Consider the following 17,387-nt stretch of genomic DNA (forward strand, 5'->3'; position numbering starts at 1 on the left):
ATATACGTAATAAATTCATGTATGTGTACACGTGCATGTAGCATAGTTTCCTCCGTGATAATGACAGTTTTTGTTAAAGCATTCAACAACAGTTAAATGGGGCGTCAGGCCATTCGTAATTCCGTGGAAAACATTAAAAAAATAAAATAAAATAAAATAAAAAAATTAAACAAAACAAAACAGAAGTAAAACATGATAAAATAGAAGCTGAAATGAAGCTAAAATGGGGAAAAAATGGGGAAAAAATGGGGCAAAAATGGGGCAAAAATGAAGCAGAATGTGCGTGCACGAAATGAACAAACTGAAGGAATGCAGCAAACCCGTGAACGCATTCACTCGAAAACACCTGCACTATGCAGGCAGCGATTTGACGAACTCCTGGAGTTCCTGCTTGTACGCCTCCTGCCCCTTCACATATGCCAGGATTTTGCTCGGCTCGACAATTTCCTCATTCGTGTTCTCATCAATTACTCTGATTTGTCCATCCTTCACTAATTGTTTTATCTCATTTTCGTTTAATTTAAAAAAATCAGGTAAATTATTGTCATGCAATAATAATGTAATATCATCAGGTAAAAAGGCTTTAACAAAACTGTGAAAAAAAGCACACTCGTCATTATATTTTTTATGAATAATAGCTATTTCATATTCATAATTTTTAATTGGTATTTCAATTTTATTTGAAAAAATTTCTTTTAACTGTGAAACGTATTGTACAAAGACTGGGAATAAGGAATCGTCCTTATTATATTTTCTTAAAAAAGAATCCGGAATGCTCTCATTCGGTATATTCAGCCAATACTGACCTCTTTCTTGTAATACTTGCGTAAATATATGAAGCATTTTATGATAAGAGTCATTCCATGTAACATTTTTACTTTTCAAATAATTATAAAAATTATTTAGTGCATCCAATGGTTTGTACATAAGATTATTACTTTCATCAGTAACTTGCAAATGGTCAGGTAAAAAAAATAAACATGTTATTTGATCATTTAACTTATATAATTTTCCTGTTGTGTACTTTTTTAAAACATTTGATAGCCCTTCTTTTGTTTGAATAGGAATATATGGTTGACATAAAAAAATATAATTGGACATCAATCTTGAGAGCACCACATTTTGATAATCTCGGAAATGATGTAATAGTTTCAAATGAAATTCTTCTCCTTTATGTTCATAATCAATTGGTTGTAATTCCAATGCTACTTCTCTCTTTACTTTTTCTAATTGATAATCTTTTCTCCTCTTTTGTGCTATCTCTAAATATTGAAATCGTAAATCTTCTATATGTGTTTTCCACTTCCACCTGAAGAGTTCAGGAAAAAATCGATAATTTAATCCAGTTCTTAATAAAAAATAAATTAAATTTTCAAGAAAAATTCTTCTATTAATATCGTAATATTCCCATGATGGTAGATTAATCATATAATCATATAAAATAGGAGTGTCACTCCTTTCATTAAATTTCATTGTTTTTTTATGCCATTCGTTTTTTTCCAAATTTCTGTTCTCTTCATCTTCTGGACTTAAATTCTTGCTGTTCAGGTTATAAACTGAATGTTTTTCAACAAAAGCTTGCCAGTACAGGTCACTATCCATCCATTCGTTATTATCTAAATTATTTACCGGAGGATTGTGAAAACTTATCCACAACGTTTTAGCTCCGTCAATTAGAAGTTTTGCAGAATTCTCTTCCGCCTTTTTGCAGTTCTTTAGAGCTTCCTCAAATAGGATATCCTCTTCATGTGTCTTGCTTTTTTGGTGCATTCCACTTTTTGCTTCTTTCTCCTCTCCTGCTTCAATTTCCTCCAACGCACTTATTTGACTGTCGTAAAAGTTTTTCATGCTGAAAAAGCAGGTGTGTACGTAGTGCACGTGTAGGCCCACACGAGCATATAACTTGTTCACAATGTATAAACAGGTAGCACAATTTATGAACAGGTAGCACAATTTATGAACAGGTAGCACAATTTACGAACAATTAGCACAATTTATGAACAGATAACACAATTTATGAACATGCAGCACACTATTTATACATATATATTTTTTTTTTTTTTCTTTTTGCCATACCAAAGCAAAAGTTCCTTGTTGCTAATTTTTTCATTCCACTCGCTCCAGTCGATTTTTTTAAAGTGGCCTTTGTCCTTCTGTACTAGAACTTCCGCCTCAAAAATTTTTGCATTGAGATCTCGCCAATTGGACATATCACTATCTTTTGTTATGTACGAACTTAGGTCTTGCCATTTCTTTTTCAGGGATGATAATGTACTAAAGCGTTTACATTCTCTGTAAACGAAAAAAAAAAAAAAAAAAATTGAAAAAAGGTCGAAAAAAGGAGGTCTCTCCTCATGTGTAACCGTGCAAGTATACAGTACGCATACATGTGTGTACATACGCTCACAAAGCATTATCATTTGTACTATACCTGTTAAAAGTTTTCAAAGATTTCATTTCTACGAATAGTTATCGTTCTATTAAAAGTTTTCTGTTATTGCATATACAATATAGTGAATTTTGTTTTTAATAATTTTTTTTTTTTTTTTATATTATATTTTTTTTATAAGTATGAGTTTTTTTATATTTTACAAAACATATATAATCCTCTGACATAATAATTAATCGTGCCAAACAAAATAGGAAAAAAAGAAAAAGAAAAAGAAAATTTATTATTAACAAAATTACATTTCATCTTTTCACCGAGAATGTGTAACTACACTCTTTTCGAGGCTTCAAAAAATAGAAAGAGGAACTAAGTTTGTATTCACCATATGCTTTAAAAAATATGAACACAAGTTTTTAATTGTTCATATATTTTTTTTTTTTATAAAAAAAAAAAAATATATTATATAGATATATAAATATATATATAAGTTTATTTTACAAAAAAAAAAAAAAAAAAATACTTTTTTAAGAACACAATTTTGTATCTTACCACTTCATTTTTTCTATCACTACCTCTTATGGGCGATCAAAATGAAGAAAAAAAAAAAAAAAAAAAAATATATAAATGTAAGCAAATATGAACATACGTTTTTGAGAACTACCCCGCTTAAGCTTTTACTTAATGTTTTATTTGTTAAAAGAAGTTACAATAATGAAGCAGTTATTTATATATATATTTATATATTCATATATATGCGTATATGTAAAAAAAAAGAGAAGCATCCCACCGTTTTCGCTCTACGAAATGATTATAAAAACAGACAAAGCAACCATGTTTGTGAAAAAAAAAAAGAAAATACAAAATGTACACAGTATGCAAAATGTACAAAGGATGCAAAATGTACACAGTATGCAAAATGTACACAGTATGCAAAATGTACACAGTATGCAAAATGCACAAATATGTAAAATTTTCTAATTTTTTTAGTATTTACTATTTTCGTAAATACTGGAAGCACCAAATTCTCCTATAAAAAACGCATACACATTTTACATATTGCTTATTAAAAAGACGTGTAAAAAATGTATAGCCCCTTTTTCTTCTAAAAATTGTGATTTGCCTCAATTAGACCAACAAGCTTATGGTCAATGTCAAATATTGTGTAGTATTTTCTAATGAAAACATTTCCTGTAACAAGTTGTTTGTTTAACCGTTTAAACATGTGAACAGTGAAATAAGTTTGCAAATATATGTGCGTAAAATTATTGGGAGCAAATTATATGCTCGCTGTTATGAGCAGCAAAATTGGTGTAATACTATACATAAAAATCTTTTTCAGTATTTTTCTAATTTGTTTAAAATCTAACCAAAAATAAATATAGGTCCTCGTGGCGCAGGAACATCAAGTGACATTATTCCAATTACGCCTAAGAAAAAGAAGGAAAAGGAAAAATGTGCAGTTAAAATATTGCACACTTAGGATAGGACAGCTAGCCAACAAATAATTATGAACTGTTCATAAAAAAAATAATAAATAAAACAAAGTAAAAAAAAAAAAAAAAAAAAAATTAAAATAAATAAAATTAAATTAAGCAAAATAGAATAAAGCGAAACAAAATAAAGAGAAATAAAGCAACGTAAAACCTACATTGAACAGATTTATTGTCCTCCTGTAAAAATCGGGTAAACAACACCCAAAATGAAAAAAAGAGAAATAAAAAGAAACATTTTGTAATATAAAATAAATATAAATTTGAGGAATATAGCGATTTAACAGAAATAAAAATGAGGAGTGTTGGTACTTCTGATATACATTCTTTCTTTAAAAACGAAAAATGAAAAGCTTGTAATTATACGCGTAAACTGATTTTTGTAAATTATTATATTACGTTATCTACTTCTTCAAGGATATAGTCCTCTGGTTTAAAATCCAGTTTTACTTTTTTTCCGTCAACATTTTTTAAAATAAATGAAATAGTTGGTAAACTACTTATATTCGAACAATCTTTCTCTAAATTTAGTTTTTCTATTAAGGGTTGTATGAGGCTGGACGGTCCAGTTAGCTAAGAAATAATTATGAACAGTTCACAAAAAAAAAAAGAAAAAAAGAAAGAAGTTATAATGTTCCATTTTGCGAAGTGCGTTATTTTATTTTACCTTATTTAACTTTAACTTTATTTAATTTTGTTTAATTTTGTTCAACTTTGTTCAACGTTGTTCAACTTTGTTCAACGTTGTTCAACTTTGTTCAACGTTGTTCAACTTTGTTCAACGTTGTTCAACTTTGTTCAACTTTGTTCAACGTTGTTCAACTTTGTTCAACGTTGTTCAACTTTGTTCAACTTTATTCAACGTTGTTCAACGTTGTTCAACTTAGTTCAACGTTGATCAACTTTATTTAACTTAACTTTTTTTTACTTTATTTTTCCCAATTACCAAACTCGATCCTGTGTCTATTGCGGCTCTACATTTTTTATTATTACAAATTCTCAACTCCCTGTCAAAAAGTTGTATGTCTAAGAGGTTTACTTCCCAGAAGTCTATTTCAAAAAAGTAAAAAAAAAGGAGGAAAAACATGAAAGTGTAAAAACTGTGGTATTTTTTTTTCGTCTTTATTCCTTTTCGCCTTTCCTTTTTACAAATTGATACTACAGGAAACCACTCAATTTGTTTTCCTTCCACTGCGTATTTGCTGTTGGCCTTTCCAAATGTAATGGACCCCGACCTGTTTAAAAACAAAAAAAAAAAAAAAAAAAAAGAGCATAAAACTGGAGTCATATCGTTTATATTTGTTTATGAGTGCATATGTTCATAGGGCACACGTAAATGATTTTACTCGTCCAATTTCTTTGGCACATAAAATGAAAAAATGTTCCTCTTCAGTAGATTCTGGAATTGAAAAAAAAAAAATAAAATAATTTAATCAACTGCTTTATATTGTTTTATCCATTTTTATTCCGCCCCTTTTTACTTCGTCCTTTTTACTTCGTCCTTTTTTATTTGACCCCTCTCCATTTGACCCCTCTCCATTTGACCCCTCTCCATTTGACCCCTCTCCATTTGACCCCTCTCCATTTGACCCCTCTCCATTTGACCCCTCTCCATTTGACCCCTCTCCATTTGACCCCTCTCCATTTGACCCCTCTCCATTTGACCCCTCTCCATTTGACCCCTCTCCATTTGACCCCTCTCCATTTGACCCCTCTCCATTTGACCCCTCTCCATTTGACCCCTCTCCATTTGACCCCTCTCCATTTCTTACCTGCTTTTTGATTGTTTCTATCAAGGGCATTGTGTACTTTTTTTGAAAACTGTAATCAGCTTTGCACATATACATGCACACAATTACAGAAAAAAAAAAAAAAAAAAAGACAAAAAAATGATGATGAAAGAAAAAACTAATTAAATTAGAGTGATAATGAAAGGAAAAATAGAAAAAAGAAAACATACGATCAGAGAATCCTAGACCAACAATTCCGTCAAATGGTAACTCCGAAAAGGGGTGTAAAGATTCTGTAAAAAAGTTCAATATATTCTTTTTTTTTAATACATGTGTGCACAATATACAGTTTATTATTCATTGACATATATACACGCATATTCTTCCTTTGAACCTTCAATAGCTAATCCTATACTTTGGTTTTTAATTTTTCTAAAAATAGGAAAATATAATTATGCTTTATGCACAGATTTGTTCTAATATTTTTGGACTTGTCTGATTGAAAGTGTTTTCCTTGCATACAGCCCTTTTAAGCGCACATCATCATATCCTTGCTCAAGAACTTTGAAAAAAAAAAAAAAAAAAAGATTTAAAACACGATGTAAAAGATCAGTCCAGTTATTAATTCCCTTGATGTTTATTTCATATCCACCTTACGTGAAAATATAAAAATATGAAATAATTTTTTTTTTTTTTTTTTCTTCTTTTTACTGCTTCTTCCTGTTCCGTACTATAAGAACAAAAAGAAAAGTAATGGCATGAATATATAACGTATCATTGGAGCATTACTCAAATGTACACATTTTATAGACTCAATAGTTAAAATGCGTTTTTCACTACGGTATCTCGGTATTTCATTTCAAAACAATAACAATGATAACAATAATAGTAGTTATAGATTTACTTGAATGTACGTGTAAATGGACTCTTTATTGCCTACAAGAGAAAAAAAGGGGACAAAATTGTTTGTACGTAATTATTAGCAGTAGGTAATGTTGAAACTTTTCGGCCTTTCATGTGAAGGAATATAATGGTATATTATGAACACGGGCATGTTCTTTTCTATGTTTCTACTTTTCAAGTGCTTAGCAAAAGTTTTTGACATGTCGGAGTCAAATTTTTTGTGAGATGCACACCCTCCTCTGCAAAATGGAAGAAGCAAATTAGAAAATACTGTAACGACACAGTATATGAAAATACGGATAATGGAAATATAGGAGAATTCTGGGGTAAAAATGTTCACATGTATAGGTGTAGACATGTACACCCGTACGCATGTACATGTTCAGGTAAATTTGCATAAATTTTGTATAAAATGAGAAAAAAAATTTGTGAGTTCAATTCCTCGCCTCTTTTTTGATATATACGTAACACATTTTATGGAGGGCACCACAAAATTACTTGAACCAGTGTCGAAAACGACTTTAAATTTTTGGCTGGGGGTACCAACTTCTATATCCCCAATAAACTGACTATTATGAAAATTTATTAAATCCTCCTGAACATATAATAACGAATTGGGTATTTTATTTTCTATAATGTAGTGAAAATTTTGGACATTTTGAATGAATCCTTTCATATTGTTTTTAAATCTGTTATTTAATTTTATTTCATTGAAAAACAATTTTTTCCCCTCCATATTTGGAATATTTAAATTTTTGTATTTCTCTTCATTTTTTAAAGAGTTTGACACGTTTAGCGATGCAACGAGGAGTACGGGAATAACTGCGATCCACGTTAAAAGGTATAAGCACAAATGTAGATGCAAGTACGTGTGCAAATGTGGTCCCGCCATCTTTATTTTTTGCCTATCGCTAGGTAAATATAAATATATATGCGCGTTTATATATATGTATATAAATATATATATGTATATAAATATATATATGTATATATATATATATATATATATATATGTGCGTATGTATAAGCTTGTGTTCATATGTATGTGCATAAACACAAAGCATTCGAGCGGACGCTTTAACGTGGGTATTATGTGTGTGTTTCCTCTTTTGACATGAACTGTTCATAAAAACATAATTTCAGCTCCTGATGTGCGTCTTGTTATTATTAATAAAAAGGAAATATTGCCGAACAACAAAAAAATAAGATGAAAAAGTAATAAAAAATGAATAAATAAATAAATAAATTGATGCGCGAACAAATGAACCAACAACTCAATGAATAACCTCGTTTATGTAATTTTTACAACGGAGAAAATAATTTATCAGTAAAAAGGAAAATAATAATAATAATAATAATAATAATAATAATAACAAATGCATAACAAGATAAAAAATACAAATTGTACTAAAGCTTTTTTTGATAGAAAAAAAAAAAAAAAAAAAAAAAAAAAAAGACAATGGAAAGAAAATGTATGTACACAAATATGCTAATGTATTTTGCGTATTTGTAGAAAAAAATATGCTTATATGTAAACACGAAACACCACTAATGCTAAATAAGTGTTTTAATACAAGGTTAAATTAAAGCAAAAATTGAGTAGAATAAAACGAAATGATGTGAAAACAAAATAATGCATAAAATAAAAAAAAAAAAAAAAAAAAATTATCAATAAAAGAATGCTTAAAAAGAATATTAGGAAGTTTTCATCTTCAATTCCGGATAGTACTTCAACAAAAGAAGAAGTTTCTTTTCGGCTTGGGCAATCTCATTTAAATTAATATTCTGCAAAAAGAAAAGAGGGGAAATCAAAAAGATATTATTTGTACTCATGTATGGAGGTAGTAATTTTAAGAAAAGCGCAGTTTTTCTACGGCTAAAAGTTCGTAACAGTGCTCAAGTTACACAGGCGTGTGTTCATATATGCATATGCATATACATGTACGTATGTATGGAAATGTGTACATAAGTAGATATAGGAAAGGAAAACATGTAACAATAGGGCATAACTCTTTCTTTTCCTTTTTTTTTTTTTTTTTCCATTTTATTTTTTCATTTTTTTCCATTTTATTTTTTCATTTTTTTCCATTTTATTTTTTCATTTTTTTCTATTTTATTTTTTCCTCTTTTCTCCCTTTTTTTCTGTATTTTTTCTTATATTTCCCCATTTTTACCAGACTGTTTGACAACTGCGCCTCAAAATACTTCTTAATAACAGAGTGATAATTAAAGCACTTGTCGATGTAGTTTTGCAGCAGTTTTTTCCTTGTCGAGTTTTCAAAATTTCTGTAAAACTCTTTAGTGAAATAGATAAAATCGTATGTCCATTTCTCCTCTGCTTTTAGTAGCTCCTCTTTCAGTCTCATCTTTTCTTGTGGGGATAAATTATTCAAATTCTGAATTAAATTGTCTAAAGGGGGGGGGAGGGGAAAAAAAAAAAAAAAAAAGTCATAAGGGTACACGAATGCACGCACAAATACTCAAAAGTTTTTGTTAACACTACGCACTCATGCACATTTTCAAGCAATTTCATCAGATTTTGTCTTCCATTTATTTGCACTAGGGACGCATATATATGCATACCTGATATATACGATAAATTCTCGTATAACTCTTTACATTTGTCCTGGAAAATTTTGTATTCATTTTCCTCCTTCTGCATTAAATTTTCGTTCACAGTGTTAAAGCTGCATCCGATAAAGTAGAAAAAAAAAGGGGAAGATATATACATAAAATACACACAAACACACACACGCACGAAGCAGAAATATTGTTCTGACTTGTTCATATTGTTTTCCATTTTTGAATATTATGGACAGAATGGACAATATGAACAAAAAGAACCGAAATACGTAAAATGTGCAAAATGTTCATTAGGTTCATTATATTCGCTTAGTTCAATATGCTCATTTTTTTAATTTTTTCCATTTTGTCCATTGTGCTCATTTTTTTAATTTTTTCCATTTTATCCATTATGCTCATTTTTTTAATTTTTTCCATTTTGCCCATTATGCTCTTTTTTTTTTTTTTTTTTTTTTTTTTTTGGCTAGCTACTTGAGGGACAGGTCTCTCAGGCAGTAGAAAATCAGAATGAAGATAAAGGAGATCAATATGATAAGAAGAGGTTTCAAAAAAATATTAAAAAACTTGAATTCGTAAATTACAAGAAAGTTTTGATAATAATTCTCTTCAAAAGTAGGAAAGAATTTTTTAATTTGCAGTTCAATTACATTTCTAAAAGTAAATATATCGAGCCATGCCTTTTTTTTTCTTGTATGAATGCTGAAATTGTTATAATGATTACTTAGAGAAATGTCATTCGAGTAAGGGGGTAAAGTAATTCTGATGTTCAGTTCTTTAATATAAAAGGATTTAATAGATGGTGATATGTCAATTTTATATGCATAATAATTTTTTTTATTTTTAATTTTAAATAAATTTGAATAATGATAAAACGAGTTGGAAAAATATGCTGACCAACCACCCAAAAGTGGGTATCTTGGTTTTATATAAAATTTAATAATACTCTTTTTTTTTTTTTGATCATAAAATTCTTTCCCTTTTATTAAATAAATTTTGCCTATATCGTCAAAATAATTATATTCATAAATATTATAATTCATATTTGCTTGCATTGAGTAAATAATACTAGTCTTGTTTTGTTTTATTTTCTCTTTGGATGTATATTTATGTTCATAATCACTAAGAACATACCTATCAAAATTATTTATTCGAGCAGAATTATTTTTTAATATATAATCTTCCTTTTCATAAATAAAACCTAGTTGTGATATCATTATATCCTTTGTTACCTTTTCAAAATAGCCTAAATTATAATCTAAAACAAAATAAAATAATACCTTATTACCTAGGGAAAAACTTTTTAAATTTTCTTTTTTTTTATGACTAACATATGTATTGTTATTTATCTTTTCAAATCCTTTGAGAAAATTTGAATCGTCTATTTCAACAACTGAACAACCTTTACATAGATTTATTTTTATTTCTTCACTTTCTTCGACCTTATATGGCAGTAAAATTCGGGATGATAAATAAAACATAACGTTCTGTCTTTCTAATAAATTTATATCAACTGGAAAAGGGTAAAACGGTTGACCTAGCACATACCAGAATTCCACACTCACTTGCTCCTCTTTTTCTAATTGTTTACTTAATGTTATTTCGTATATTTGTATTTCAAAATCTTCTATATTGTAATCATAATTGAACTTGTCTATTTTTAACTTGTCTACATCCTCAGTATTCTTTACAATTGCGTAACTCAGTTTGTTGTCCTTTTCGTCTTTAACACGGAGGCACGTGGACTGCAACGTGGGAAGGTGCAAAAGTGAGAAACGCGATTTGCCACGAAGATGAAAAACATATACCAGCATACACACGTACTTACATACATGCGTACTTACATACACGCGTACTTACATACACGCGTACTTACATACACACGTACTTACATACACACGTACTTACATACACACGTACATATATACACTCATGCATGTAAACACACCCTGCAACGTCGAACTTCACCCGTAGCACAAAACAAAGAAACTGGAGGTATCATTAACAAAAAAAAAAAATATATATAAAAACCTGAAAAGCCTCATGGTAGGGTAACAAAAAGATAAACTTCTCTGTAGCATTTTCACCTATATTTTTCAAATTACCCTTAATAGTTGTTTCGACATAATTTTTTTTTAAGTTTATATTTTTGCTTATATGCTCATATACTAGTGTATCGGCATTCTTCACAAATTTTTCTTTTATTTTGTTTTTATAAATGTTAAGAAATTCAATATCAATATTAACTAGGTTTTGAAATAAGTCCAAATCTAGTTTTCCTCTAACGCTAAGTACTAGAATCAGTTTTAGAAAGATCGTCCAATAAATAACTTTCATCTTATGTCCTTGTTTTGGAATGCACAATCATGATTCACAAATTGCCTACACGCAAGCATGTATAAAAATAGATATACATATGTGTATATATACATATGTATATATATATATATATGTATACACCCATACGTACATGTACACGTACATATATACTTATGCCTACGTAGGGGAAGAAACGCAAAGCGTGGAATAAAAAAAATGGAAGAAGATGAAGAAAAGAAAAACGGTAATTTCATGAAAACTCAAATTTGACGAAAACTAACAAAAATATGAACTTGTTCAGGTGATTTATGTGGCGACTGAGAAGATACTTTGAGGGGGAAGAAAAAAAAAAAAAAAAAACATAAAAAACACAAAATAAAATATATAGATTCAAAATACGGAATAAAAATTCTCCTTTAATCTTTCGAAATGTAGAGAAGCTACTTTTGCTATTTCTGTCGTTTTCCGTTTTCTCTTTCTTTTTCTTTTTCCTCCCTCTGATCATTAGTGTTTTCCCCGCCTTGTTTTTGCTTCCTCTTGGCCTCGTTTTATTTTTTTTGCATACCAGTCGTAGGCTCACTCATTTCCTTTTTCTCCTTATCCCTTTTCTGCTTATTTTACCTTTTTCTTGCTCTTATAATTTTATAATTTTACAATTTTGCAATATTATAATTCTATTATCTAATTGTTTTAATTATATTTACTATTTTTACTGTTTTCATTATTTGCATGATTTTTTTATTTACTTATGATTTTCCTATTTAACGTTACAGGGACGAAAGGAAAGGCGTTTCTTCAACGTAGTACAATTGACCAAGCAGTTTGTGCAAGTATTACTACGCTATTAACAAAAAGGATGTAAATGTGTTATACATTTACCAACATGCGAATACATGTGAAGTCTTTACCTCTTATCGCGTATGGAGATGCAACACACTTTTGAGCCTAAATAAGAAAAATTACTTAAAAAGGCGTAAATATATATATATATATATATATATATATATATACACAAACGTACCATAATTTTTTTTCCCAATATACCTATTATATTTATATTTCTTTATTTTTTTATTTTTATTAACGTGTTCATAATTTTTGTAAAAAAAGGATATTATTGGATCTATTATAAAAAAAAAAAAAAAGGAAAAGGAAAAATAAAGAATAATTCACGTTTCGCTCTTTCTGAAATAATTGCATTTAACATTTCGAAAATGATAACTGTTGATTAAGGAGAGCATAAAAAGAACAACACGATTAAAGGGTTTATTTTTATATATTACTTTTTTAGGAAAACGGATAATTATATATAGACCAAGTGAAAAATAAGAAGATATGAGTAAATACCCTCGTTGGTCTGACTAAACGTGAGAAAAAACTATCACAGATGAAATGGATACCCATATATTGTATATATATGTACATATGGGTGTTCGTATGCGGTTATTGCACGTGTGTACATATACGTGACAACACCTGCTATTATACTACATACATTTTTGTATTGTCATGCTAAACTATTACCTGACTGTTCATATTTTTTTTTTAACAGGCATTTGATTTTATTTTCCATTACCGCTCCCCACAGCGGGTATCATATATATATTTATTCATACTTTCATATTGGTATTTTTATTTTTCCAATTTTAATTCATATTTATTTTTGATATTACAATCTACATTCATGTAAGCATGTCAGGTATTGTAACATAGTTGCTACTTCATAAAAAAAAATAAAAATAATAATAGTCAAATTAAAAGGTTTTAGCTGTGTTGTATATGCGCTTATACCTATGCATATATGTATGTAAGTATGTATTTATATTTTATCATTTATGTGTGTGTCTTTCACGCGTTTTATATAGAGGAGCATTCTTCTTATGCCATCGAACAGATAGGCAAAGTTTATCCCCTTAGAATGGTAATTTGTTCTCTTAACCTGTATTGAGTTTATTATATTTTTATTCTGATTCATTTTTTTTCTCTGTTTTCAATTTTACCTGAACAAAAGTTATTATGTGCTACACACCTCGTTAGAACAATTATGCAACATATGTTATATACTATAACTAAACATATTTTTCAAAAATTCTGAAAGTAATTTATATATATATATGCATATATGTATATAATTATAAATAGAACAGTTTTTCCCATTTACTAATTTGCAATTTTCTGGGGCGTGTAAAACTTTGGCTCTTGCATAAACCAACTTAAAGCGATAAGTACTGGAGCAGTAAAATTGTAAAATTAAATCTGTTGTTTAAATGGTGTAATAAAAAAAAAAAAAAGGGGAATTCAAAAAAAAGGGGAATTCAAAAAAAAGGAATTCAAAAAAGGAGAATTCAAAAAAGGGGAATTCAAAAAAGGGGAATTCAAAAAAGGGGAATTCAAAAAAGGGGAATTCAAAAAAGGGGAATTCAAAAAAGGGGAATTCAAAAAAGGGGAATTCAAAAAAGGGGAATTCAAAAAAGGGGAATTCAAAAAAAGGAATTCAAAAAAGGGGAATTCAAAAAAGGGGAATTCAAAAAAGGGGAATTCAAAAAAAAGGAATTCAAAATTGGAAATTTGCTAATTTATCCTTTACATTTGGGAAAAGAAGGGACGAAAAAAAAAAAAAAAAAAAGGAAAAGAAAAGAAAAGAAAAAAAGGAAAACAGATAAAATTTAAAATATTGCGTTGTTTTTATTCTTTTTTCTTCCATTCTTTTCACGTTTGTAATGTAGATTGAAGAAAAATATAAGCAATGAAAAAATAAGGTGCTAATAACGTACAAATATGATGATGAAACGTGAGAAAAAAAAAAAAAAAAAGAAGCTAAAGATTAAATGCGGTGTTCTATTTACAAACATATACATTTGTATGTAATATACATATGAATGTAATATACCTAAGTTTTATTTTTTTTTTTTTCTTAGTAATTCTCCTAATATTTTACTTTCCATTTTGCCTTCAGATCTTTAAAAACGAAAATAAGAAACCGAAAAAAAAAAAAAAAAAAGCGTCTTTCATTTCTTTTTACACGAGAAAAAATGTACGTCAAGATCTAACAATGTTATATACATACATATTATATATATATTTATTTATTCATTTCCTTTTGTGCGTAACTGCTTTTCTTAACACAAATAAAAATAATTCTGCAAAACCTTCGTATAACCAAAAACAAGGTAAAATTTTCAATGTATTAAATCTAAATTATATATACATATATATACATATAAATGCATAAAGGGTTACGTAATGATATATAAAGTACAGTAATAAAATAAATATATGTAGTATAAAATATATGTAGTATAAAATATATGTAGTATAAAATATATGTAGTATAAAATATATGTAGTACAAAATATATGTAGTATAAAATATATGTAGTATATATAAGTGCAATTATGACCATGCAAATTTAGTTAAGTAAAAAGTAGTTCAAACAGCACAACAAAGAAAAAAAAAAAAAAGTCATATATTATCCGAGTGAAAACTATTTCTCCTTTCATTTCATATATTATTGATTTTTTGAATTTCTTGAATTTCTTGAATTTTTTGAATTTTTTGAATTTCTTGAATTTCTTGAATTTTTTGAATTTTTTGAATTTCTTGAATTTCTTGAATTTTTTGAATTTTTTACGTTTCTTAAATTTCTTAAATTTCTTAAATTTCATACATTTTCAAATATTATTTTTTTCATACATTCCGATTTTGTTCATCTATTTCAGCCATATCCTCTTCCATTTTTTTTTTTTTTTTTCCCCTTATTAAAAGAAGGCATATAAGCTATTCTTCACCTTCATTAAGTATGTTTATTCCAAAAGGAAACTGACAAATATGTAATGTTATTATTTGGCTTCTGAGGAATTTATTTTATTTTATTTTATTTTTTTTATAAGTTGAAGGATCATCCATCATAAAAATAATATATTATCCGCATGTACGTGCAATATAAATAAGAAGGTATATGTATTAATTTAAGAGAAGAATAGATTGATAGGAAGTAGTTAAATGTATGTATACATATATATATATATTATCGTACATGTATTATATTTACATGTGCATCCCCTCTATACTATTTTTTATATATCCCATGCGCAATTTTCCTCTTAAGTAACGTCCCATCGCACCAAAAAAAAAAAAATAAAAATAAACAAAAAAAGCAGATTAAACTGAATAAACAGCATAAACGGAATAAACAGCATAAACGGAATAAACGGAATAAACGGAATAAACGGAATAAACGGAATAAACGGAATAAACGGAATAAACAGAATAAAGCAAGCAAAAGAAATATACATTTATTAAATTGTTCAAAAATATAAAAAAAAAAAAAAAAAGTATACAAATTAACGTGTGCAAAACAACACAGAATAAGTCAAGATCAGTTACAATGTCGTCTAACATCATTGACAAGATTATGAATCTTGAGGTGCCCGAACAGGGAAATACCTCACTTAATATAATTTTCGGAGTAATAAATATATTCTTTTTTGGAATAGGAATGATAATATTAGGAGTAATAAATAAAGACATCGATGATATAGTTATTGGCATTTTGCAACTACTTATCCCCCTCATTGGATGGATATGGGCCGTTTTCTGGGGAATTTTGATAGTTATCAAAAACTCGAAGTGATACATCCATCAGCATGCTCGCTGTTGCTGTCCTGTTTGTGAGAGAGCGCAGGTATACAAGTGCAGGTGTTCTAATCACGTGCGTTCCTTTAAACTTTTAAATAGAATGTACAGCAGTATATACATCAGACTATACAGCAGAATATACAGCAGAATAAAATTCTTGTTTTTTTTACATTTTCTTATTACAGTGAAACCATGTTTATGTTTTCCTAAGAAATTTTTTATCATCATATTTGACTTCATAACGTATGTATAAAGTATACATCAGACATACATAATATTTTTCAAAATTTTTCCCATTTTATTTGAGCTTTTTTTTTTTTTCCCTCCGCACCTTTTATCATTTTAATCTTTTAATATTTTTGCCATATTTTCTTTAATTTTCCCGTTTTTCATTGATCAAAGTGCGCGAAACGTGCACATATATGCGTGTATATATGTATGCACGTTTGTAAGTTTGTGCAGTTGTGCGGTTGTATGTTTATGTATGTATTTATTTATATATATATTATTATTTTTTTTTTTTTATTTATATTATTATTTTTTATTTTATTTTTATTGTTTTTCTTGATTTTCTTTTTAATTTTTGTTCTCACAAGATAAAACCATAAAACAGTGTATGTTATATGATGATGATTCTTTTATATATATTTTTTCTTTCGGGAGAGGGGAGCAGATGAGAGGTCCTTTGCTTGAACGAAGATATAAAAATCTATGAATTTAACGCCAAGGAATACACAGTTGGTGCTGCATTTTAATTACAAGATTAAAAAAATAAATAAAAAAAAAAAAAAAAATAAATAAATAAATAAATAAATAAATAAAACAAAATGAAGGAGAACTACAAGAGTATAATGACAATATATTAACAGTATCTTAACAACATTAAAACGTAATTGTTTTCAAATGTGTTTTCAAATATATTTGCAAATTTGTGATATGGTTATAACAAAAATACTTCAATAAAAAGCATAAAACAAAATTTAAACAAACAAATTTCGTACGTATGTACGTGTGCATAAATATTTGCGCATGTATGCACATGTAACACTCGTGCAGTTGCACTACGAGTTGAAGAACGCTCACTCTGCATAAGCTTAAAATGGAGGAACAATACTTTTAACTTTAACAACAACAACAAAAAAAAAAAAAAAAAGAAAACAAAAAAAAAAAAAAAAAAAAATTAATTATATAAATTAAAAAAAGAATAAATGAATGGATAGATGAACAAAACGGGGAAGGAAAAAAGACAACATGCTTTTTTATGGAAACAGAAAAGTTGAATAGATTTCTACACGTACGTATACTTAAGTGTACACATATGCCTATATACGTATGTGT

General features: G+C 28.1%; 4 protein-coding genes across 4 annotated transcripts; 1 reads left to right on the top strand and 3 right to left on the bottom strand.

Annotated features, from left to right (window-relative positions):
- Positions 1–351: 351 nt before the first annotated feature.
- Positions 352–2,457, bottom strand: PmUG01_08044400 (conserved protein, unknown function; the record flags this gene model as incomplete). Its single annotated transcript, XM_029004617.1, has 3 exons — positions 352–1,849; positions 2,077–2,292; positions 2,432–2,457. 3 exons carry the CDS (start codon positions 2,455–2,457, stop codon positions 352–354), a joined length of 1,740 nt encoding a protein of 579 aa, XP_028861288.1.
- A 1,034-nt stretch (positions 2,458–3,491) lies between these two features.
- PmUG01_08044500 (aspartyl proteinase, putative) lies at positions 3,492–7,404 on the bottom strand (the record flags this gene model as incomplete). The annotated part of the gene is made up of 15 exons (XM_029004618.1): positions 3,492–3,577; positions 3,757–3,816; positions 4,038–4,059; positions 4,279–4,452; positions 4,826–4,929; positions 5,029–5,114; positions 5,226–5,278; positions 5,652–5,710; positions 5,840–5,902; positions 6,004–6,041; positions 6,132–6,171; positions 6,321–6,339; positions 6,514–6,545; positions 6,684–6,751; positions 6,977–7,404. The coding sequence occupies 15 exons, from the start codon at positions 7,402–7,404 to the stop codon at positions 3,492–3,494; spliced, it is 1,332 nt and encodes a 443-aa protein (XP_028861289.1).
- Positions 7,405–8,207: 803 nt separating this feature from the next.
- PmUG01_08044600 (dolichyl-diphosphooligosaccharide--protein glycosyltransferase subunit 1, putative) lies at positions 8,208–11,429 on the bottom strand (the record flags this gene model as incomplete). Its single annotated transcript, XM_029004619.1, has 5 exons — positions 8,208–8,297; positions 8,687–8,922; positions 9,096–9,199; positions 9,567–10,837; positions 11,124–11,429. 5 exons carry the CDS (start codon positions 11,427–11,429, stop codon positions 8,208–8,210), a joined length of 2,007 nt encoding a protein of 668 aa, XP_028861290.1.
- A 4,369-nt stretch (positions 11,430–15,798) lies between these two features.
- On the top strand, positions 15,799–16,044 carry PmUG01_08044700 (conserved Plasmodium protein, unknown function; the record flags this gene model as incomplete). The annotated part of the gene is made up of 1 exon (XM_029004620.1): positions 15,799–16,044. One exon carries the CDS (start codon positions 15,799–15,801, stop codon positions 16,042–16,044), a length of 246 nt encoding a protein of 81 aa, XP_028861291.1.
- Between the last annotated feature and the right edge of the window lie 1,343 nt (positions 16,045–17,387).

The sequence above is a fragment of the Plasmodium malariae genome, assembly GCF_900090045.1.
Source record: "Plasmodium malariae genome assembly, chromosome: 8".
NCBI lineage: Eukaryota > Apicomplexa > Aconoidasida > Haemosporida > Plasmodiidae > Plasmodium > Plasmodium malariae.